Source organism: Columba livia, chromosome 1, assembly GCF_036013475.1.
Source record: "Columba livia isolate bColLiv1 breed racing homer chromosome 1, bColLiv1.pat.W.v2, whole genome shotgun sequence".
Taxonomy (NCBI): Eukaryota; Metazoa; Chordata; class Aves; order Columbiformes; family Columbidae; genus Columba; species Columba livia.
Window position 1 is genome coordinate 99,287,934 of NC_088602.1, and position 25,720 is coordinate 99,313,653.

General features: G+C 37.2%; 1 protein-coding gene across 2 annotated transcripts in view; it reads right to left on the reverse strand.

The window, feature by feature from the left end:
- Nucleotides 1–25,720, reverse strand: part of USP9X (ubiquitin specific peptidase 9 X-linked) — a 103,310-nt gene that overhangs the window by 2,063 nt on the left and 75,527 nt on the right. The window contains exons 27-44 of one of the 2 annotated variants that reach the window (XM_065070036.1): nucleotides 23,345–23,453; nucleotides 22,609–22,755; nucleotides 22,341–22,487; nucleotides 21,311–21,518; nucleotides 18,761–18,981; nucleotides 18,175–18,365; nucleotides 17,556–17,729; nucleotides 15,320–15,461; nucleotides 14,393–15,143; nucleotides 13,792–13,915; nucleotides 12,201–12,426; nucleotides 10,984–11,113; nucleotides 7,829–8,014; nucleotides 5,969–6,189; nucleotides 4,850–4,938; nucleotides 2,135–2,291; nucleotides 1,509–1,721; nucleotides 975–1,070 (exon numbers count right to left, since the gene is read on the reverse strand). In XM_065070036.1, the coding sequence (XP_064926108.1) occupies nucleotides 975–1,070; nucleotides 1,509–1,721; nucleotides 2,135–2,291; nucleotides 4,850–4,938; nucleotides 5,969–6,189; nucleotides 7,829–8,014; nucleotides 10,984–11,113; nucleotides 12,201–12,426; nucleotides 13,792–13,915; nucleotides 14,393–15,143; nucleotides 15,320–15,461; nucleotides 17,556–17,729; nucleotides 18,175–18,365; nucleotides 18,761–18,981; nucleotides 21,311–21,518; nucleotides 22,341–22,487; nucleotides 22,609–22,755; nucleotides 23,345–23,453 (3,532 nt within the window). Of the gene's footprint in view, nucleotides 1–974; nucleotides 1,071–1,508; nucleotides 1,722–2,134; nucleotides 2,292–4,849; nucleotides 4,939–5,968; nucleotides 6,190–7,828; nucleotides 8,015–10,983; nucleotides 11,114–12,200; nucleotides 12,427–13,791; nucleotides 13,916–14,392; nucleotides 15,144–15,319; nucleotides 15,462–17,555; nucleotides 17,730–18,174; nucleotides 18,366–18,760; nucleotides 18,982–21,295; nucleotides 21,519–22,340; nucleotides 22,488–22,608; nucleotides 22,756–23,344; nucleotides 23,454–25,720 lie in introns of both variants that reach the window. The other variant, XM_065070030.1, reaches the window with a different exon arrangement.

The window sequence follows — 25,720 nt, forward strand, 5'->3', positions numbered from 1 at the left end:
ATGAAATCTAGACCAGTGGTTTTCTCCAGATGCTCTGTCTCAGTTTAAAAAGTCATACACACACGTGGCGAATGAAAACATCCCACCATCTATCTATTGTTTTGCAGAGTTTAACCAACTATGAAGAAACCAGGACTACGAAGATTGTGTGTGTTAGTGAGAAAGGCCGTCTCTTGCAAGAAAGTGAACACATCACACGGGTCATGGTGAGGTTACGGTACGCGTCTGAACTCAGGAGCTCAGAAAGGAGTGGGAAAATCTGTATGACTTACCAACTGCTCTGCTGAGAACATCAAATAAGGAAAGCAAGATGGAGGAAAAATGGGTTTGGGCAGGAAAGGAAATTAAATTAGCAGATTTGGAATATATAAAATGAATTGGAACAAAAACGGCAACTAAGGGGGGGATGTACTAATTTAGTTAACTCAGTAAAAAACATGGTTATGATTTCTTTCAGATCTGCCTTTACACTGAGAGATATTAACAAAGCAGCCTTTTAACAGATTTAGATTCTATATGTACTGAAAAATTAAAGATCAGGGTTCATAGCACAATTAACACGTAACAAAGCCATCTGCCTTTTTCCGAAAGCCTTCCGATTACCTAAACTGAAATTCAGGCCTTGAGGCTTGATTTTGTATTTAAAAACAAGAAAGCAACTCAAAAAATATTATCAATGTCAACAAATACAACAGCATCAAATTCAGTATGCACCAGGCCGTGATGACATCTGTCCCCTTGCTCCTTCTATGAACAATTAATCTCTGATCTGGTAACATTAAAATTTTCACCTGAAACCTCTGATGGTGAAACTGTTCTTGGCAAAATGGATGGGAATCTTTATCTTTATTCCTACAAGTGTGATATTTGACAACAACATGCTTCTGGCTAAGTACCTGTAATTTAAGTCACCACAAATGATAAAAAAAGTTAACCTCAAACTCTGAACAAATGCTTCAGCTCTGAGCTTTTACCTGTTGATACTGGGAACCAGGTGAATGGGGATACAGTGGGGCATCTTCAGGTGGAGAAGACTCATGTTCATCTGGGGCATCAGGATCATCTGGTTCCTAAAGTTTGAAAAAACATTTAATTTATTTAAGTAAAACATACTATGATTATACTTTCCAGAACCAATCCTACATGCAAGTGACTGTTTCAGACACGCTTGGAGAAAAATTCCACCCCATCACATCACCCAAAGCTTGTACTGTGCTACATAAAAATTCCTGCATCAATGTATTACTGGGAAAACAGACCCATTCACAATCTATTTTACATGGTGAATTTCAATTCTATACTGTGAATTCTTTAAGTGACAGATGTCTATGGAAACAGTAATAAATGTGGAAAAATGCACAGGAGTATGTAACAGAAGCCAACAAAAATAGAAATCCTTATTTATAAAATGTGTTACCTCTATAACGACTGGAGGCTGTTGCTAAAGTTAATTATTTATAGAAGCACTTCTCTCAATTTTATTACCAGAAGTCAAATTAATTCTTTACCTCCTCTGGGCAGAGTTCACAAGCTTTTGCCAGAGTCATTCTAGCACTGTGAGATCTCTCTAGGAAGTAGCCATTTGATGTTTCATTGCTTTGTATTGGTGGAGACCAATTATTATAGGTATACTGGGGGTTGCCAGTGTATGGTCTACGCTCCAGCTCATCTCCAAGCCATTCTACTGCCCAGGTCCATTTTCTCTTCAAATCTCCATTGCTCTGCATATGGAAAATTAACAATTCAGAATTATTTTCTCTGTTCTTCAAAACAGATATATTTTTCCCTGCCTACACATCAGCTACCAGAGAACAGACTATGAACACATAAGCTGCTGTTTAAAAGACTATTTCAGAGTCTTCAGAGAGTCCTTTTTTGCACAGAGAAAACTTCAAATCTGATATGAAGCCTGTGGATTTGCAGCTGCATCACAGAATCATGACGGAAAGTTTAATCAAATTGCTTTCAATCCCATCTATTGACCTTCTGATACAGGAAGGTTCAAATGAGTTGTACTTCGAAGTTTTAATTTCATCAAGGTGAGGAAAACTGAATAATGGTGGTTTTAATTTTTTTTTTTTAAGTACACAAAACTGGAAAAAAAAGCAGCAAGAAACAGAATGAAAAGCATCACCTGAAGGATCTGGTAGGCTACAGGACAGTTGCTGAAGAGAGCTACCATGCACTTTATACACTGGTAAGCTCTTTTCTGATAATGATTCTTGGAGCGCTGAATGGTGTCAAATAGTCCATCCCTGTCATCCGGGATTCCCTTAAGTGCATTGTGAATCCTAAACACAAACAAATAAAACCCAGAAAACTTCAAGTGTTAGAGTTTTAGTGTTTGAATTAAGGCTTCATTTTCAATGTAATTATAAAAGGATAGCTCATATTCTAGCTTCTGGTTTTAGTAAGAGTTTTTTTTTAAATCAAAAAACTAACTTGACACATCACACACATAACTTGTAATTTTACCACATGTAATAATACTTAGACTCTCAGAATAAGATATATAAAGCATGTAAGTGTGATTAATTCTAATTACAGCAATCAACTTTAACTGGTAACTTTCTTATTTTTAAAATCAACTGCATTTACAAAATAGACCTGTTAACCCAATAGGTCCTTACAGAACTGGAACAGTTAAATCCACAACAGAACGTTCACTTACGTAACAGCTATGCTTCTCAAAGCTACCCTCTCTTAGATGCAGTTCCCCTGAAGAGAGACAAATGGTTCCCATTTGTGCATGGGGATAAGGGGCTTGGGCACTCCCTGGAACTAAGCCCACCTTCTGTGCCTTCTGCGCTCGAACAGGGGGTGGAGGAATTAATTGCCACTCTGAAACTGCGCTAGAATGAGAACTGCCATACTTTTGACTTTGGAAAAAAGTCAGAAGGGCATGGAACTGACACTGACATCTGGAAGAGCTACTACACTCATTGCAGGAAAATCAATTGCCCTCTTTCTTCAGGGCCCTGGCAACAGTCACTGAATGGACTCGAGGCAGCTGCCAACGTAGGCTCCATCTATAAAATGACAATGAGATTTACTTCAGCTGATTTATCTTAATGGTACTTGTAACCCTATTATCCCAAACTTGGCACTTGAAGCTGTCAAATCAAGAGAAATTTATGAGAGCGAGTTTGATGCCATAGAGCAGCAGCGGCCATCTCACAGTACAAGAATACAAGCAGCACTGATAGAAAACAAGCATCATCTGATCTTATACAAGTTAGAAGATACTACCATTTACTATGGACAATTACACTATATTTGTTTGGTTTTGTTTGGGTTTTTTTTTTTTGAAAGAGAAGACAAAGATAATTAGAAGTCTATGATTATCACAGCAAAACCAAGAACACAGACCAAGCAACTCCCAGAAGTGGCAGCAAGAAATTGGAGGATAACTGCAGCTGGCCACTTAACAGCCCTCTGCTGAAGCCTAACACCACTCCAATGAACACTGCTATTCCTGAGACTGCAACCTTGAATATGCAGTGATGTACATCGCCCAGTATAGTGAAAGCCATACCGCAACAGTCAACCTCCTTCATAACCCTTTACTTCAAACATAGCCCTATTCCAAACAACCACTTCCATGATTTCCCACCTGCGTTTCCACCCTAAAATATATTATTTTACTTCACATCTACTAAAGTATATGGACTTAAAGGCATCTTATGGAAGTATTTATCAGGAAGAAAACAGAAACAAACTGCATTATATATGCATTACATATACATGTATATGCAAAACCAAAAAGCCAATGTATAAAGGGTATTCTCGTCCCTTACCTAAGCTGTAATTCCTATAAAGAAAATGAAGAAATCCCTCCAACTCAGCTTTCATGTTTTGAAGTGTGGTAAGCCAGACCACCACCTTCTCTTAGCGCATCTTCTAAAGTAAGGCCAAGCAACTGATAACATCCAAGAGCACAAACTACTTTTACAGGTTAAGTACATGAGTTCACTCCAATACCCTTATTGCAGGCAGTAAGTGTGCTCCTAACTCGAAGTATTTTAAATGGCACAAGAGACATGGTTGCAAATTATTTAGTAAATCCATTACTACCTATATTCACTTAATGTGAATCAGTGACATTTTGAAACAGGTAGCATGTTGATGACATTTGTTTTGTGTCACCCCACGTACTACTTCTATAAAAAACTTCTGAAAAACTGACTGTTCTCTCAAATAGTCAGCATTTGCAATAATTACTTTTTTTTTTAAATCTCAACTTTCAAAAGCCTTATCCTGTAGACATATGAAAATAGGGGTTGATACTGGATGAATACTTAACATATTGAACCTAAAATTCTCTTGAAATGTGATCAGATAGCAAATATTTATGTATGAAATACGGTTTTCTCCCAAGTTGACACTTCATGCATCTCTTGGTATCACTACTATGACTGACATTAGACCGTCTTGAATAAGACGGTTCTAAGAATCAGTATGAGCATCTCACAGTAAATACAAATGAGTTTAGCCTAAATGGCACATTCTCTTGTATGTGAAAAATCTTATCTTGGGTTTACAGGACTAAGTAGCAAATTTCTCAATATTAAGGAAGGTCAAGGGAAAAGAAAAAAGTAGATTTATCTCAAAACTCGAGATAAAAGTGCAAAAAAATGCTTTATTCCTGTATTTTCACGTGATATACAGGGTGTTTCAAAAAGATGGACACAACTTCAAAGCACAGTGATTTCAAATCGGTTTCATCTTTTTGAAACACCCTGTATATTCACAACAAACATCTTGAAAGGATTAGCAACAGAACTGCTGGAAAAACAACCTATACAAAATATAATAATCTTGAATTATAAAAAGACAGGTAAATACTAACCTGTGAGTTTGCCAAGAGTCCTCAATTAACAGGATTTGCAGAAGCAGATCCAAATAAGGTCGAAGCTCATATGTATATGAATATGCAACCTTAAAAAGTGAAAATGCAGAACATAAGAAAGCATTCTTTGAAGCATGCAGATTACATGGTGCAATACAAGAAATGAATTTGAAATGAAATTTACTGTAATGTAAAGGGTATTTCAAGATACAATGCATACTTGTTTTTAAAAAATGTTGATTGTGTCAGGATTTTTTGGGCCTTTTTTTTTAAAAAAAAAAATAGAACATTTTGTAAATGACATTTCCCCATGAGTTTCTAACACAATTGATCTAAAGCTCCAAGCATGAGATGATAAGAAGCTACCTTAAAAAATACATTTAGAAAAGCAAAATTACAAAAAGGTATTTTTCAGTGATATTGTCACTTTTAGACAGTATGTTCCAAAGTCACCCTAAAATGTAAAATCCATGGCTAGCAAAATAGCAGTAAAGTGATTTTTATTACGATTCTTTCAAGTGTCAAACAAAAATACATAGAACAATGTGATGTTTACATGGGAAAAATGGGCTAATACAAAGATGAGCTAACAGAAGTCAAAAATATTATTTGGAGTGGAAAAGTATGATTAACATTACAGAGATTACAAATTAAAAACAAGACAGTGTCAAAGATTCTTTCCTGAGTATGTTCTAAAAAAGAACCTTATGAACATACTCAAAAAAACCCAACATGGGAGATCTTAGGAAATGCTTCTAACTTTCCATGCAACCCAAGAAGCTCTTTCACAGATAATGATGAAAAGGTTTTAGGAAATGCTCTCGCAGCACCTAACGACCACCTCAGTCTACTTACTTTCCATCCTTAGCATAGCATAGCATTCCTAACTCATAAAAGGTCAACTGCTTTCCTGAACTCATAAGAGGACTTCTCATAGTAGTCCAACATGATGTATAGACCTAAGAGTGAAATTCCTGACAGAGGATGCCATCTTAAGTAAAGTTTATTTATCAAGCACCTGTTCAGTATTAAATACAACATTTCTATAAACAAATAAATACAGAATCTTACATCATGCACATTTATATTCCCATCTTTCTCCTTGCTTTTTATTTTTACCTGCCAAAGAAGTTCACTGAGGACTGTGGAAGAGAACTGAGGATTTTCCCAACAGCAGAAACGAAGCAACTTGATGGTTTCTTCAGAGTTGCTACAATCTTCAATAATTTTCTTCACATAACTAGTTCTCACAAACAAAATGTCTGCTACGTTCTGCTGAAGTGCCATTATAGGTTGAGATAAATTAGGATCACCGTAAGGGTTGGCAAGTGGGGGATTACCTGGAACAGTTGTCACAGATGAAAAGGTACTGAAGTACTGTCAGTGTAGACACAACAAAACATAAATTGGTGTAACTCATCAAAAAACAGTAGACAGAAGAAGAACCCAGCACCTCCCTAACAGCTGATTTTCTTTGAAAAATATGGTGGTATGAAGTAACTAAGTTTTCTGATTGTGAAGCTTGACACTTGCTGCCTCAGAGAGCTACCTGTCCCTCTCAGGTACAATTATGTGGTGACAATCAAAGCAGAAGAGCTGGAGACATGTTCATATGCAAGAAGATAAATTACCGAGAGTTTCCTCAGTGAAATTCTCTTATCTCCTGAATTTATCTGCTTCACTGGTTGCATAACAAAGCCCAAATCAATTGTCTTTTAGGATGCAAGGTCTATTTATTTCACTAGGCAATGGGAAAGGGTTCAGAGGAATACCTATGTCAAAACAGTCCTGTCTGAATCTCTAGTGTAGAGAGAAGTCATATACTCTTGAAAGAATAAAAATGAATGTATCTGATTTAGTAAGCTTCATTTTGTTTGACGAAGGACTGTTGATTTGCTCCTGATGTTTCTAAATGTAGCAGTGCTTTATTGTCTGAAGAGGCCCAGAAGTCCAGGTGAGAACTTTTCTAAATTAATATGCTGAAGCAAAAAATAACTTTAGTCTGTAAATACTAATCATAATTAGTAGCCAGAGTAATGTTCATACAAAGTAATTTTTTTTAGTACAATATTATGAATACAGTGAATATGCCATCATTTTTTCATAGGTATATCATGTTTTCAGTGTAAGCCTCAAATAATACACTGGAAACAAAACCAAATCAAAATTGCCAAATGGTTCTGAAGCTTATTATAGCACAGTAATATTTTCAGTTCATTAATCTTACTATAGCACATTCTAGCCTATTGACTTTATAGCCTGACACATCAAGCTGTAATGAGTTTGCCATTAAATAGCCTCTCTACAGATTCCTAATTAGGGTTTCTAAAATATGCTTAATAGAACATGTACATATACAGGCTATAAAGTCCACGTAGCCCAATATTCTGTCACCATTTCTCAAAGATAACTGCACTCTATTCAACTACTAGAGATATTAATGATTAATACTGCGGTTGACCAATTTCTAGCTGATTCTTTATCTTTTACAAATTAAAATGCTGACTTCTGTTTGCTGTCTTGACTGCAAACAAGCACCAAATAATTTTCAAGAGCTATCCACAACAATGCAAGATCCTGTTACTGATAAGCAGTTTTAGCTATTTCAGAGCCTGTTAAGAGTGTTTTTTCTGTATAGATTACTTTTTGTACTGGTAACATGAAAGTAACTATTATTTTATTGCCTACTCAGAATCAAAAGATCTTTCTGCAACTCTTTACAATGAGCTTAAATGATTCTAAAATTATTACTATTTTGTAATCAAACTACTACTCAGTTGTTTTCCTGTACCTTTAAGGAATAAGGCAAGAAGCATAAAATACAGAACAGCTTCCTCTCTTTACACAAAAAGGAGTTGCTAAACATCAAAGACAAACATTTTTCCAGCTAAGCCATTTTACACATAATAGCTAAATATATACAAAAGACATTTACTGATATATTCAATTAACCTAAAGAAAACTTAAAATTCACTATACCATTAATAGAAGACTGCATCCGCGATGACACATTGCAACAACGGATCAGTTGTGACACAACGGTGTACAGCTTCCCCAGTTCAGCATACTGGTACTTAATTGGAGGACCTGGACCTTCATCCAGAGCCACAAGCATGAAGGTTGCAGGAACATTTAGTTTCAGAAGTTGTGTCTTTTCTGCTACACCTTTACAGGGAAGAAACAAAACAAAACAAAAAGATCCAGCTTGTTTCTCAGACAATACTTTTTATTTTTAAGAAAAATAACTAGTGTTTAGAATGTTTCATAACTTGTCAGTTGCTGGGTTTTATTATAACCATCATTTATGCTTTCTGAAGAAAAAAAAACCTAATCAAATCAGTAAAGATGCACAAGAAATTTGTGTTCAGTTGAAAAACCACATTGAAAGAGAGCTCTAAATGACTACAATCTAACAGTGCTCATTAGCACTTTGGTAACCAGCATCTGTGTTAAGAGCAAGTCTTTTGGCCAAAGAATCAACATTTTCATTGTGAGGCTCAGGACAGGATGAACACTCCCCCAGCCCGCCCTGCGCCCAGTATATTTTGTTATTTTTTCATCATGTCCTAGATACATCAATTAAAAATTTAATAAATTTCCAACTGTGCCACGCTATGCAGTAAGTGTAAATAAGAGTGACAAAACCAATTTAAGATAAAAATGAGAAAACCACAAAAAATAAATCCAGACATACATCTAGTTTCACCACAAAAACATACTACATACCATGCTTACCAGTAAATTCAACTAGATCAGGATGCTCAGAGCCCCGCCCAGCCTGGCCTGGAATGTCTCCAGGGATGGGACATCTACCACCTCTCTGGGCAACCTGGACCAGTGTTTCACAACCCTCATTGAAAAAAATTCCTTCCTCACGTCTAGCCTGAATCTCCCCTCCTTTCGTTTGAAGCCATTACCCCTCGTCCTATCGCAACAGGCCCTGCTAAAAAGTCTGTCCCCACCTTTCTTATAGGACCCTTTTAAGTACTGAAAGGCCACAATAAGGTCTCCCTGGAACCTTCTCCAGGCTGAACAGCCCCAAGTCTCTCAGCCTGTCCCCACAGCAGAGCTGTTCCAAGCCCTCTGATCATCTTGGTGGCCTCCTCTGGCCCCTCTCCAACAGGTCCATGTCTTTCCTGCACTGAGGGCTCCAGAGCTGTTCAGAGGACTCCAGGCAGGGTCTCACCAGAGCGGAGCAGAGAGGCAGAATGACCTCCCTTGACCTGCTGGCCACACTCCATTTGATGCAGCCCAAGATACAATTTGCTCTGTTGATGAGCCCTGCTAGCTCATGTGCAAAGACCCTCTTCCCCTATGAGAAAGGTAAACTCCATCTGACGCCAGCAAACCTTGTGCTGTGTAGGCCACCCCATTCTCAAAAACCCCAAAATTTCGGCAGCCACACCAGCCACGGAGCCATGTATCAACAGACTGTGTCCATCTGTTTCTTCTAATGTCACTACCAACAACTGGAGGGAGAGAGAAGAAAACAGCCTGTGCTCCTAATTCTCTTACCAACCATCCCAAGGCCCTGCAGTCTCTTTTGATCGTCCTCAGACTACCAGTTGCAACTTCCATCACCACCCACATGGAAAACCAGTAACAGTCAGTATTCCCAGGGCTGTACCAGGCTAGGAAATTTCCTAGTGATGTCCTTAACCTGTGCCCCAGCAATGCAGCAGACTTGCCTAAGAAGAGGGCCTGCCCAGCATATTAGACTCCCTGTACTCCTCAGAAGGGAGTCACCTACAACTATAACCCTTCTTTTTTTCCTCATGGAGGTGGTTGTAACACAGGGGGTAGGCCTTTCTGATCCTGTCAATACCTGTGGTGTAGACAGACCTTCCATTTGTCTCATCCGCTGCCTGGCCTTCCACATCCACAGCCTCATGCCTGTTGTACAAAGGCACCTGGGAGTGCGAGGTGGGCAAGTGGGGGCTTCGCCTGTCAGCCTGCATGTAGACTTGCTTCCATTCATTCCTTTCCCTTGACCTGCCTTCTTCAGTCTGGCAGGGGGAGGACATAGAACTCCCTTGATCTTGTTTCTTTTACTGGTGGCCTTTCCCGTCTCAGGGAGACCAGAGCATGATCCCAGTCTATCTCCTTCTCAGACTCCCCAGTGCTTCTTAACCTTTCTACTTCTCTCAGCTTTATCACCAGGCTGAGGTCATCCACCATTATGTTAAGACAGTTTTTTAGTTACATCTTTGTAAAAGTGATCTCTCGCTTGCTTTAATGCTGGATACAATTAAATCCTGACAAAAAATGGGTGATGCTGAAAGTGCCACAGCCTGTATTTCATGTCCATCACAACAAAACTGATGGCTACTTCATCTCAATTTTATTATACCATGCATATAATGGGTAGTTCTACTAGTCTGGTACTGAAAGATGCCAAAAATACTCATTTGCAATCATATTCTATCTCAAATTTAACTTTTCATCAGAAAATTGAGGACTCTAGTCTTTATGAAAAGAAATCCCCGATTCTTGCATTCTTTTACCTCATGTGATGTCTACAGTGAAAGCATCCTGGCAAACAAAGATATCTAAGAACATATACAGATTGAGCTATTTCCTCAGCCTCCCAAAGAGTCTTTAAAAGGCAATACAGATATGGAATCAGTGTTTTGCATTTGTAGCTTTGAACTTCAAAGTTGAAATAAAGAAATTAGTATTGAAAGAGCACAGTTGGAATATACAGACAAAGCATGACATTTCCATAAATGAGAATCATGCATCTCTCTCTTTTTTGAACTTTTATCTTCCTCAACTTCTTCAGGCTCAAACCAGTTGACAGCCCCACATGTCTCTTCAGTCTCACGACCTCCCTGCAAATGAGCCCCGAACAAAGCATCATCTCTCTTGCCATTTTTACACCCCCACATGACTCAGAAGGACACTGCCTTATTGCTCCAAGCTTCTTATGTTCATCATCCAAGGATGGGAGAAAGACTAAAGCCCCGAACTCCAAACTGGAGGAACACAGATGCTCTAGAGAACATTTATGTGACATTTTAACAATCTAACTGAGGCTGAAAAACTGGATTCTCCTACTGTCACCTGTGTAACTGGATCATTAATAAGAACAAGCTTATTAGTGTCATCAGTAAAAGTGTGTGTAATTTGCTTACCTAGATTGGCATACATCACAAACAGATTGAAATACTGCTGCAAATGGCGCCCATGTTCAGATACTTCCCTTCTTAGAAGATTTAGTACCGCTCTCAGTAAGTGATCACTTAAACTTAGGTTATCATAAGCCTATTAAAAAAAAGTTTAATATTAGTGGCTGAATCTATCAAACCTTTATTTAGTTCATACTTTCTACTATGGCACAAAACAGAATTGGTTAAAAGGTATGGGATTCATACCAGCTCCAAAATACTAACAGCTGGTTAATCTCCTGAATCTCAAAGACAAACAGAGGGAATAAGACTCCTGTCACTAAATACCATGCAAGCCCTAGAAATTATGCAAGTACAGATGCTTTTAACTGAACTTTTCCTCCAACACTATCTAGACTTCCTCCAACACTATGTAGACTATCTAGACTCAGAAAACCACATGAAGTTTCACTATGAACTTTATAGTCCAAGAAAAACAACCAAATCACCTCAACAGGTGTATCTCAAACACCTCATGAAAAAAAACACTGTCAAGGCATATGCAGAGCTTTAACTTAATACAAATTCTCTTCCTGGATGCAGTACTGAAAAACACTCTGAGAAGTAAGGGGAACAATACAAATAAAAAGTGTCTTACTGTAGACATCAAAAACATGACAAACCAAAGGCTCGAAAAGGTTGATCTTCTAAATTTTAAAACAGCCTAAACAAAAATATTGTTGTAACAAGTATTAAATTAAGACTTTTCTTTTGTTTCTTTAACAGTTCTAGGTGTATAAAATTAGGAAATTCACTGTTTACTCCTATGCAAAGTTACAATTTTTGACAATTTCAGTGTTGCAGGACACAGGGGAAGAAACCTTAAGGAACTCCTGGATGTTTTAATGCTGTTTGCTTTGTTTGCTTATTTAATTCTAAATGAAAAACAAGGGTTCACTCCCCTACCCATTATTATAAAGCACTACTTTTATTTTGCAGATTTCACACTCACAACTCAAAATTCTCACTACTCAGTCTTCACAGAGATTTACTGATGAGGGGAAACTGAACCCCCTCAGACTCTCACACAAACTGGTTGAGCTACATCATGTTATGTAGTGCAAAATGGACTGTACAGCTTTCCTGTCAACACTGATGCATCTATTCCAGAACTTACATAAAATGCTTATAATGAAGAAGTAAGAATAAGTTTCAAAAGTTTTTTTTGTTAGAATATTAAATACCTGACTGGAAGGTCCAGGAGAGGCAAAAGGTGAAGGACATGGTCCGTCTTGCAACGAAAAATGTGCAATAAATACTATAAGTTTTGCAAATGCACCCCTCACTTCTGCACTAGGGCATTCCAAAAGATACTCAGAGAAGCGGTTTGAAACATTAAAAAGGACATTGTGTGCAAACCAAAAGCGTACATTCTTGCTGTGACGAAGAAGGATGCATAATGCATCATACCTGAAATAGAAAATGACACAAATGAGAGATTATGAGCAAATGCAGACATTAATGAATTTTAACGGACACTATTTTGAAGAATTTTAAGAAAACTCATGTTAAAGCTGATTCCCCAAACATTTTTGCTCACAAAATGCTTACAATCAGCTAAATTGTTGTTCCTATAGGGATACTGTCTGTTATTAGCAATCACAAATCTAAAAGATACTTCAATTTAAAAACTAACATTTAAAGTGTAGCACTTCTACCACCCTTACGAACTAGGACAGGATTACATCCCCTAGCTCCCAAACTACTACTTATAGCACGTCCTAAAGCAGCAGCCATCATTGCCTCTGTATTGAAACCTGGAGAGAGGATGAGCAGTGGAGAATATGTGAGGTGGATTTCATGAGCTGTGTTTAAGACAGGTAACTAAATATGTAGCCTTCCAGGAATTTATGTTCTCATTTACAGAACTAAAAATACCCCAACCAACCACAACAAAACCAAAAAACCACCACCCAACCCCTCTCCAAACAAAACCAACAAAGAAACCCCTTGGAACCCCAAAGAATGAAGCATCTGTTCCAAAGAGGATCTTATGTGACTCTGTCCTCTTTCTTCAGCAATATTCGAACTCCTCTTGTTTTCTTAAAATAACAGGAGTAACTTAGCTACTCTGCAAGTTACTATTAGAGAAAAAAAAAGGGGGTATGTATTTGCCATGCCACAACTAATTATTAGTAGCTGTTAAACCACTGGTCATAATGAATACTAGATTTTCTCTCTAGTTCTACCAGTAGTAACCCACACTCCTCTCCCCAATACAGAATAACCTAGCTTAAAGACTAAAATGCTGTGGTCCTATGAGTACGATTGTACTGTTTGTTATACTACAGTTTTGAATTGCAGACCCATAGCAATGTACATAAAGTACTCTGCTAACAGAGTCTAAAAGACCATATACATGTTTCAGAAACAAAATACAAATAAAAGTTGCAAAAACAGGTTGAAAAGAGCTTTCTTTAAAACTACTCAAACTATGAACAAACCATTCTGAATAAGAATACATAATCTATTAGTTTTGTGCTAGTGATAGATTCTATTCCTTCATTCTTTTTAAAAGACAGTCAAAAGGTAGATTTAAGGTCTGAAAAGGAATTTTGAAGCTATTCAGCTCAGCAGTTTAAAGGCTCCATTTCTTCCCAGTACCTTCTGTTTGAGTTTCCCTCCCTTTTCATGTGCACCTTGACCATGTATTTTTGGGAGAGGGGAAAACGGGACAAGACCACTACAACCTTTTATTGTCCTATGTACATAACTGGGATCATTTAACAGACATCAAACTTGCAAAATGGTAATTGTTGTTAAAAGACAAGATACCAATCACTAGCAGGGCCACGAACTATTTTCTTTGTATGAAATCCTGTGGTGAAGAGAAATCTAGCAGCAAGCTGAATACTAATCATAGTTATTTCTTCTGCTTCAGGCAACAGATGATCTTGTCCTAAAGAAAAATCAAAACACTCACATGTAGACAAGGTAGAAGCAATTTACTCCTAATAATTTAACTGATTCCAGATCACTATTTTGTCTAAGATTGTGTTCTAATTCCAACAAGAAACTTCATCAAAACAGCCTCTAGATTCAACAATGTATCTTTTGAATATGTAAGCCTTATGACAAGTACCTGGAGGCTAACATATGTTTGATTTTTAGAAATTCAATATCTCACCTTTGAGAACAGTCTTCAGTAGAACAGCCCACAAACTTCAGTATCTTAACATGACTTAGCACATAAGCCGAATAATGTTATCACTGATGAACAACTAAACAACAGATATTTAACAGCAGAAGTCCAGAGAGACAGAGTATTCAAAGCAGAATGCACAAAATTTTCACTGGCTAGACAAATTCTTGACAACACACATCAAAACTCTTCTTGCAAGAAATTAATCCATAATTATTGGACTACCATACTAACCTGGAGGAGGATTTAAGTAGACACTATTACAAGTAAGCAACTTCTTTATGAACTGGAAATATTCTAGGCTGTACTGCATACGATTGTGCATGAACTGCACGTTCTGCTTCCGTACACTTCGTTCAATGGCTGATGGCATTTTAATCTGATGGGGTTTAGTGGTGATAGCGAGTTCTGAAATATATTTTATTAGTTCATTGTCTTTGTCTATTGTGTCCATACGTTCATAAAAAAGAATATAAGCGTTCCACCACCTCTTCTGGCGTCTGTAAGACATACGCTTCATCATGTGATCAAATACTTCTCCCATGTATTCTCCACCAAAACACTGATTTTTCATTTCTTCATCATCATCCATTTTACACTCTGTCACATCTCCATCATCAAATTTATACCACCGATTTTTCTCACCATCTCCACCGTTCCTCTGGATAATGTAAGAGTAGTAATGTCCACCGCTGGCCTGGCCACTGTGTACAAGTACACCAACAAGCCTGTACTTTGTGCTCCCAGAGTGTTCGTTTTCAGACTGTTCATTTTGTATTATCTGATTTTCAGGATTTACATCATCTCCTTCCAATTTAGCTACACCTGCCACCGTGTAAGGCTCCATGTCCAGCTCTCGTGGAAATTCAAAATAATCATTGAACTTGATTGCACATTCCCTTTCCCAGTCATAATCAAATCGTTTCAACTGGATCGCAAGAACTGGAGGCAACTTCTTAATCAACAAGCGTTTCACTGTATCAACCTAAAAAAAGGACATGAACAGTTACCTGCTCTTAAGCTTCCATTCATATACTCTAACCAGCAACCAAATTCAGTATTTAAAGGATAACTTTTTTCCCTCAACGTGAACTAAGACTGGAATTCGCACAGCTATAACATCACAGTTGTACACAAACTTAATATTCAAGGAATCCATACCTTTTTGTTGCACTTTTCACAATGATATGCATTTGCACCTTCCAATAAATCTCCTTTAACATACTGTTCCAAAGAATCAAGAAGGTTTTGGTGATTTCTTATATCTACATTCAGAGTTGTGAAGGATTCCTCGCATTCGTACCTACCGATGAACAGACAGATGTAAGAGAAAGGTAGAAATGTGTTCAACTTTTACGTTTTACAGGTGCCACAAAGCACCTGACTGCGAAAGTTTTATTCAGCATTTGAAGTTAACTTCTGGCAAAAGGAGTTAAGCAGTAAAAACCCCTGAACTCCTTTTTATTGTAGTCTTCCTACAAATACATTACTGTATCTGCATATTGCATGTTTTTATCTGCACTAACTATAGTTATGACTTGTACGTCTCAAGTTCGCTGAAGAGATTGGGGAAGTTGAACATTTTAGCACATCTTTTGTTTTTAAAGCAGCTGGAGTAGCATAACAGGCTCCTGGCTAAATTAATCTAGTACAGAAGCAGAGATGGCAAAGTACTTTTTCTATTGCTGACCTTTACTGTCAGGAATTAGACACAAATACTGTATCATACCTAAAGACATACATTAAAAACAAAGCCTTTTTATTCTATCTGAAAAAAACTGAACTGACTCCATAAAATAACTGCATATTTATGACTGGCTCTGACTTACTGTGTATAACCTTTAAAAAACTCCTAGCAATGAGCCAGCAATGCTTGAGACACAAACAGTTAGAGACATCTTGGAAACTTTTTTTTTTTTTTTTTTTAAAGCTAAAGAAGCGATAAGTACCTCTAGAAAGTTGCATCTATTCCAACATAATCATGCAGGGCTTTGTGTTTGTCTCATATGCAATCAAGCATACAGAGGTTTTTATAACAGTGAATAAATTAGTATTTAGAAACACTTCAACCAAAACAGTAATATTCATTCATCTGTTAAATAACTTACAAATTCAGAAAGACTGTTAATCTGTCATACTCCAATCCAATAGTTTTCTCCTCCCTAAACTAGAATCAGGGTATCATTTCTATTAAGTACAATTATGCAAATCCAGTAAAGTTCCAAAAAGACAGATAATACCTTATGATACTACATAATATCAGTAATGAATGGTAGATAACTCAGGTTGCTTCACATCTATATCTTCCATTTAATTACCCACTGCATATAAAATATAACCGGTGCTTTCACATTATCTTGCAATATTTCAACTTACTTCTGCTCATGTATTTTAACCTACGAAACTTAAGATGTTTCACTTAAAGTTCTTCTAATCCACACAAGCTCAACTGAAGTTGAAAGATTACCACAATTAAATCAGTTTGTACCAGAGTTTTTTACTGTATTTTAATTACTAACTGAAGGATAACAATAAATGGTCAACTTTCAAAATAAGGAGAAATTGCAATGGTAATGTGCAGAGATCTACATCCTTCAGGAAGCACACATGATCTGAAATATGTAGTGAAGAAGGCCAACTGTTAGTGCACAAGATCTAACACAATAATAAAAAAGTTAACTGTTGGAAAAGAACAAGTTCATCATTAGGACATCTTGAATCTTAATCATATGGGATACAGAAGAAAAAGCATAGAGAAGTAAACTTTACAATGCCTAATCCTATTCCTTCACTAGGCATTTGTCTTCAATCACCATCATGAAGATAGTGAGCTACAGACTTCCTGTCTGACTTGCTATGAGTATTATTATTTCTTTTTTACATACCCTTTATGGAGCTGAATTTCAGTATTCACATTTGAATTTAACTATAAATACAGCAAAAAAATAAAGAAAAAGATAAACTTGCTACATAATCCTCCATAATTACAGCTTACACAGTACGAACAGAGTTTTACTCATTGGAATTGAAGATTCATATTTCAGTCAGTCAGCTCTATCCACATTCTATGGAAGACAGAAGACAGCAACAGCTCTTGGCCATGTCTCAAAATTTTATACATTGCATTTTGTCCCTAAGCTGTTTTCACTTTTAACATAAAAAAGCTGTATCTTCCTTCCCTTCTAAGTAGAAGCAATAAGAGTCAAGTATTTCAAGGCACATGAAGACAAACTAATATTAAGGCTGTAGAAAAACCAAGGTAGCAAATTCTATGAGCTTTAAGAAAAAACAATCCAAAAACACACAAAAAAATCCACTCTTGACTCTTTAGTCACTTTTACAAGGATATAAACACAGGTTCTTTTTCTGTAAGAGAGGAGAATCTTAAAACACTTACCGATGTGGGCATCCTTGACAAATCTTCTGATCAGCAAAGGACCCTCCTAAAACTTTACTTAACATTGCTGGATGGCCCAAAGCTTTTAAAGCTTCATCTAAACTGTCCACCAAGGAATTAAAAAATTCTAAAGCATCATGCTGTTCACGTAGATTTACAGGTTCACCCCAAAGTCTGAAAACAAAAGCACATTCATGTCAAATATTATTTGGTTTGTCCTCCAATTTATTTTCTAAAAAAATATTATTTAAGCTATTAATCCATCCTTCTTACTAGGCAAAACTATTTATTGGTTTGTGATGTAGCATACCAACTGTTACTATGTCCCTGACACTTACTTACTAATAAATAAAAACTAGTTTTTGTGTATAACATACTTAATTCAAAGTCTAAGTATCAAGGTCAAGAAACGCTATAATCCAAAATAACCACCTTGCTGTAACTCTGGTCTATTAAAAGACTTCTACATAATGGCGAAAAGGTAGGAAAACAGATACAGTGCTGCACAAGTTCTGCTAATTTACACTTAACATCACTATTATTTCTTCTACTACACAATTAGCTTTGTTGCATTTCAGTGGTCCAGTGAACAGACATTAATACTAAATTTTTTATTTACCTAAATTGTTTCCAAAACCCTCTTGGTACATAGTACTGTAGTCTGGAAGCTGCTAAGTGACCAAAAATTACTTGGAGATGCCTCAGAACTCCAATATTGTACTCTTTTCTGTCTTCTGTTTTACTTAGTGCTGGTTTGTCTTCATACTGATGTGGATAACCAAACACATCATCTCGCGGGTCAACATTGCTCTGCAAAGCAGAAAAAAAAAAAAGTGCAATTAACTTTGCTATGTAGCTGTCTCATAGCTAGTTTTATCCATTGTTTAATTCAACAATCTATTTCACATTCCCATCAGAAAAAACAATGGCTTTGTATGCATTAACAGAGTTCTGGTGGCAAAAGTGGTGTATGGAGCTTTCAAGTACAAATACATGAGGAGGACATCTGCAAACCCTGCTCCCCTTGGATCTTTTGAACTGCCTTTCCGGCAATGAGCCTATTCCAGTGAAAAAAAATTACGCTCTTGTCCCCACAGCTAGCCATGGAAAGTAAAGTGATTAGCAATTTAAATTTGTTATAACCTTTTAATTAAAAAAACTCAATCTATTTTAAAGATAAGCAAGTTCCACGTAATTAAATTTACCTCATTGTCCTGCTTTTCATCCCCAGACATGTCATCATCTACATCACTGCCTGTGCCTTCAATTGCAAGAATCCCATTTCTGATGGCTGGAATCATGTACAGCTGCTGAATGACAGAATTCATGTAACAAGTGGCACCAGCATTTTTTAGTCCTACAAATCCCTTTGGTGGTCGAGGCCCAACAGGTGGCAGGTATTCCCATTCTGTAAGGGCTTCACAAGCTAAAAGAAAATAGCAGAATATGATTAGGAAACTATTTTGTTGTAAAGGAATTAGACCATCACCGCAGTACAAACAGAAATTGCATAAACTTAGCATTAGTCTATATCACACTGCAGTTTAATTAATAAAATAAATGTCCCACCAGAAAACTTAATTGCTAAAATTAACACAACTTCTAAAACAATAATTCTAGCTGTAATCCTAACATTATACCATTTTCTTTTATTGCGTAACTATAAAGGTGGTGTGACAAGAGTTCAGTCTACTTGCGTATCAAGCAGAAGTCTTTCCTCAATACCTGCAAGCTTCTTTGCCAAGGAATTCAGCTGAATGAATGTAGAATATATAACCGGCTTATAAGCCTTTCGCAAATTTATAATCCTTTTAAAATTACAATATTTCCCTTATGTCTCACTCTTCCCTGCCAGGATGGGAAACAGTTTTAGATAATGCTATCTGTATGACTTCTGACAGATTTTTTTTCCTCCTGAGTCTTCACCCTCAGTCCTCTCACATCTCTTCAGAATACACTTACGATCACACGTTTCCTACGCTAACCTGTTGTTCTGTAGTTTTGACTGAAAAAAAATCTGATGGAAAAGAATGTAAGACAGCATGCATGTTTACAAGCAAGCTTTACTTGGTAAATGAAACACACAGCATGCACAGTTCATACATGTGTTCTCTCTTCTGTCTGACATATCACAGAGATCTGGCATTCTATTGTGCTCATCAAATATTTGAGTGGAAGGAAATGTCATAAAATCCTTCTAATTGCGAGGTGATAAGAAATGCACTACTTCCCAATAGAAAAGGGTGAAGAAAAAAAGGATGAGACGGGAAAAAAACATTAAACTACCCTTTTCATTTATTCATTTGAGATGGAACCAAATAGGAAGAGACTGAAAAACCTCGAACAACCCATAGATACCATCAACTGGGCAAGAAGCAATGCCATTGTGAGAGGTAGTGGACAACTCCCACTATGGGATACTATTTCTAGTTGCTTATAGTTTTCCTAAGCTCTACAAGATTAAACATTCTGTTAAATCACAGAACTATTTGAGCTATAAAGGATCTTTAAAGAACATTTAGTCCAAATTCCTGCCACAGGCAAGAACATCTTTCACTAGATCAGGCTGCTCAAAGTTCCATCCCAACCTGACCTTGGATATTTCCCATGATGGGACATCCACAACTCCTCTGGGTAACCTGTTCCAGTGTCTCACCACCCTTATCGTAAAGAATTTCTTCCTTATGTCCAATCTAAATCTACCCTCTTTCAGTTTAAAATCATTGTCCCTTGTCCTGACACTGCAGGTCCTGGAAAAAAGTCTCTCCACATCTTTCTTATGAGCCCCCTTCAAGTATAGAAAGGCCAAAAGAAGGCCTCCCTGGAGACTTCTTCTCCAACTGAACAACCCTAACTCTCCCAGCCTTCCTTCCTATATGAGCTTGGGTTTGCTCGGTTTGGGGCTCTCCCCCTCTACCAACCCTTTCCCTGTCAATATTACAGTGAAAATGGTTTCACTATTCAATTTAAGGCTGCAGAAAATATGCTAGTTTGCTTGCTTTTTAAAAAATATTACATGCTTTGTATTGGTAACAAAATCTGTGTTAAGTATGAGCCTTTTGCCATCCTTGTGAAAATCAGCCCAAGTTTCATTGGACTACAGGCTTTTAAAAGACATCCTACAGTTGCTATAATCCTTCTCCAGTGAGAAGGAGAAAGTTCTCCAAGTGCAGGGCGGTGCTAAGATAAGGCCAAAACTGAGAGAACAAACCTCTGAGAAAGGACTATGACAAGCAGAGAATGAGTACAGAATTAGAAAGGGAAGCAGGGCAGTGGACCTGTGTCTGTGTATGGACAATGACGACAAATCAGGTGAGCAACCAAGAGACTGGCACTAAATCTAAGCTGAAGATACCTGATGAGGTTCTGGGATTGGTTAGGCAGAGCCTGAAACAATGAGACAAAAGTAGAAGATATAGACAGAATGAGGTTCCTGGGAGCTAGAGGGGACAAAGGGGAGTAGCCAGAATCAGGGTAGGAAGGGTCAGACTGTGACTGGGGCTGGAACTTGAATGCAACCATGTAATGCAAGTCAGAATATACACTGCATAAAGAAGAAAAAATAAAGGCTGCATTGACAAACTTGTCTAGATTTTGACAGCCTGATTTTGCAATATTAAAAGCAGCCACAAACAAACCACAAACTAAAAAACTCAGCACCTAGTTCAGTTGATAAACAAAAACTATACACAATATGCACATTAAGAAGTAGAAAATAGATAATGAAAAATATTACATACTAGTGATTGCTGTACCTATGTAATACATTTCAGTCAAGGTGTCTACAATCTGTTTGAGATTTCGGACACATCCAACTGCTAGTGCAACTAGTAGCTCAAAGCCAGCATTAATAGTAGCTGGTGAACTACAGACTGGTATGGCCTGCTCAGCAGGCAATTCTCCATTTCTCATGTATTGTAGATAAACATTGGATGCCGGAAAGATGAAATCATCTATTAACTCCTAAAAAAAAAAAAAAAAAAGATAGATAAACCACCTGTTACCATAGAAATGCATACTATTTTAGAACAGGATAAGACTTATTACCTAAAAGAATATCTGAGAACTGTAAGTACTTTAATAAAAGCTCAAGAGTTAAAATTGAGAGCAACACCATAACAAATTTTAAATTTAGAACAGAATAACTCCATTCTAAAGTGGTTCCCTGCAAATACACCCCCTCACTGCAAGTTAAAAATAAAACTGTATTATTCTTGATTGATAAAAAATTTCTTCTGCCAAGCCAGAATTAGCTACAAAGGTCTTTATCAATTAGTTCTAAAAACACCCAACATTGCTGCTGTATAGTATCACAAGTACAAAGAAAACATGACTGACTGAAGACATGCTCAGATGTCACACATTTGTTCAAACCTGCCATAAACATTAACAGCACTGATTAAGAACATGTGAAGAAGAGACAATACAGGGGTAATGAAATAAATCAGTCCTGTACAGGAATATGCTGTATCTAGCTCACTATCCTTGTGTGATGTTTGCCAAGTCTTAGAAAAACAGCTTACGAGGTTATAGCAACTCCATTATGCAATGGTTCCATAGAATGAAATGTTAAGTAACCTTATGACTGAAACATGTAATTAAAAAAAAAAATCATCTTTTTATAATAAAGCAAGCATTAAACTCCAAATAGAAGCCTTTGTCAAACAGTTAAATTGGGACTACTTATGGTTACAGGCCACAGGATACAAAATTTCTTTTAAACTATTCACAGTAAAAACCCCAAAACAAAACAAGAAGTCCATAGGTCAAAATATCTTAACTTACTTTTATGAGATTAGCACCTCCTTTTTCACAACCAATATGGTATTTCTTCTCAGGTGTCTGGAATGCTAACAACTCTTTTGTTACTCCAAGGTGACCCTCTAAGATAGTTTCTTCCACACCTGTTTCCCCTGTTCTTTTTACTTCATCCTGCCATTTAAGGGAAAGTTAGAATACTCTACATAATATAAGTTTTCCAAGCTTAAAATTGTACTTTACAAGAAAGTAGCAAAAAGCTGATTATCAGAAATCAATTGATCCTAAAACTTACCCTAATCCTCTTAAGCCAGTCGATTTCATTATTGAGAAGAACTTCAGCATTGGGTACATTAATATTACTGTTGTAAGCATAGTTAAGAAGATGTCTTAGGAGAGTGAAGTAGTCTCCAGAATGCTTAGCTCTCTCTCTTGCAGTACTCTATGTAAACCAAAAAGAAATTATATAGAATTCGTAGATGCGTCTACTTACAGTGCAACACTAACATATTTTCCCTAAAACTGGCAGTAGATATGAAAGAAAACAAGCATAAGGTAATTTTCAACCTTTCAGAAGTTTATAATTGTGTACAGGGGTTAATGAAAGACTTCTGGACTATTTTAGTAGCAATTTCTGTACTTGGATGGGAAACAGTGAAGCGATCAACTGTTCAAGAGAGCCATGAGAACGCAGAACTGAAAAGCCCTGGCAGGCCCTGCAAAAGGTGGCAGTAACTGTAGGCATCTATCTAATCTGCTAATTATTTTTACTTGAAGGTTGGCATTGACTGAAAACGAAATACACTATTAAAGCTTATTGTTCATGTTCTTAACAGAAAACATACAAAAAATCCCCTTTCCCCCTTATCTAACTCAAATGGAAATTGACTGTGCTGCTTGCATATAGGTTAAAAGGAATCTATTACAGTGACTATTATTAATAGTAATTTGCTTTTTCTTGCAGATAGTTGTTATTATTACTTTTTACAGAAGTCCACATTGTACTGAACCCTTTACCTCTACAAACTTACCCCTAGAACAGTAAACAGCAGGGTAATGAAGAAAAGGAGAGGTCTCTGTCCCATGCAACACCTGGTAGCCATTAAAAAGAATTGCTCCTGTGCCATCTGACGAACAGTTCTGGAAATAATTTAACAGAAACATTAAATACAATCTCCCCATCCAAACAGGACACTAAAAAAACCAATTCAGTTTGTGCTTATCTGCTTAATGCCATTTTCTGAAACTGTACATAATGCAGGAAATAGGAATACTTTAATAATTCACTACCCATCATAGTTTCTCCTTGCAGAGAAATTTTAGACACACGAATTACTATTACAAACCTGTTCCACAAATCAAACATTTAAAGGTAAAACAAAAATAAACTTAGCAGCACCTAACAACTAAACCTTCGCAACTGTCTGCAAATATTGCATAACATAAGCAATTTGCAACCTAAATATTTTTTCTCATCAAGCCCCAATTGTGCCTGAAAGACAAAATAAAACAATCCCAGTAAAATTGCTCTTATGTATCACTACAGCAGTCTGCTGAGCATCTACAAATGAGAGTGACCAAAATTTACCATTAGTAAGAAATGAGGAAAAAATGACCCTTGAAAATTCAAGTGGCTATTTAAGAACGCAATCTAATCACTGGAATTATGTGGGAATGCATAAGCTTAAGGAAAAAAAAAATAAGGCAAACCCTACTCTTTCAAGTTTTAAGATTGTCTGGGCATTATATCTTGTAAGAAACATGAGAAACAACTCTTCTTGGGTGGGGACAGAATATAAGTGAAGCCTACACTTTATGAAAGTATCTCAACATACAAGAAACTGAGGTTTACAGTGTCGTTTTAGTGTGGGTGTCGTTTTTTGCCCAGGAGGTCAATGTGGAAAGCACAAAAAAAAGAATCTTATTTCCTTCAGGGTTCTTTCATGTATGGTTAACTGTGCTTGAAAGACATGCAAGAATGACCATGTGGTCCGAGCAAAGATGCACCTGGCTGAGCGCTCTTTCTGGTATACACCTAGAAAAGCGCACAAGAAGTGAGAAGCACGCACTGACACTACTCCAGAATGTTCTCTCAGCTTCTAGCAATTTGTGGTTCAGAAGACTACCAAAAACAGTATTTCATGGCTCTCGGTGGACAAATTCATAAAACAACCCTTCAAACGATTTCCAAACTGAAGGTTTACACTGCTTCAACATCATGCTCAAGATGTTCTTACACAAAGAACACTGTTCTCTATCTATTCTCCCTTTACTACTTCTAATTTTAAAGGTCTCTGTGGTATTCTTCTCCCACCATTTATCTCTTCTCCAGTATGAAGCTATTCAGTTGTTCCTCAGATGGAAGTAATTTCAAGAGCTCTGATCTCCCTTGTCACCCTTCTCTGATCTTTCTAAGTTCTACTACATTGCTTTTAGTTGCAGAAGTCTGTGGGGTGGAGAGGGTCCGTTTTGTTCTCAGTAATAATTAACATTTAATGGGATCTGATTGCTGAGCTGACGTTTTCATAAAACTTCTCACGGAAATGTCTTTTAAGATGCAACCCTTCACGTGCTTGGGATGCATTACATAGACATTGGTCAGGTTCACGCACTTAAAAGGCAGAATGAAATAGAGGTGGTATTTTCCTAAAGTGAGAAAGGCGACCAAGGAAACGCACACTTCACGCTGTTATGTCTTCTAAGGAGTACGCAATATTTGAACACAGGTATTATATTTTCACGTGGCTATAACAATCTAAGAGCTCTTCAGGAGCCATGGGAGGGATGTAGCTGCCTAAATGCAGTCACGTGGTGCCAGATTAGACACCATGACAACAGGAGCTGGCAGACAGGACATGAGGTGCATGATGAATTCACATCCAGGGAAACAGCTGGAGAACAAATGACTCAATTAGGGCAGACAACCTGAACCCCATCCGACTGATAGCTCCAGGACACAGATTTCTGTTTAACAGAAGTCAGCCTCTTCAATGGGTATAAGGGCCATTGCTTTACACAGGCAGTAAGACTTTTTATTTCTTTGAGCCACTGAACACTTTGCAGCCATCAGTGGAGCACGTCTGGCTTTCAGGATCATTTAGGACTGTTCAGCTATCTGCTGCTGACTAAGCCAGTCTTGTATTCAGGGGTTACCACCATAAAATCAACTACCTTGGAGAGTAAGAACTGTGCTAGTATTTCATATTAAACATTTTGCATTCTGCTTCTCATGGTAGCATGGTGTCGTGGTTTAACTCAAGATAGCAATATAACCACAACAGCCACTCACTCCCCCACACCCAAATAAGGCAGAGAATCAAAAGGAAAGGGAGAAACTTAGACTGAGATAAACACAGTTTAATAAAGTAACAAAATACTAACACACTACTAGTAAATATATATATATA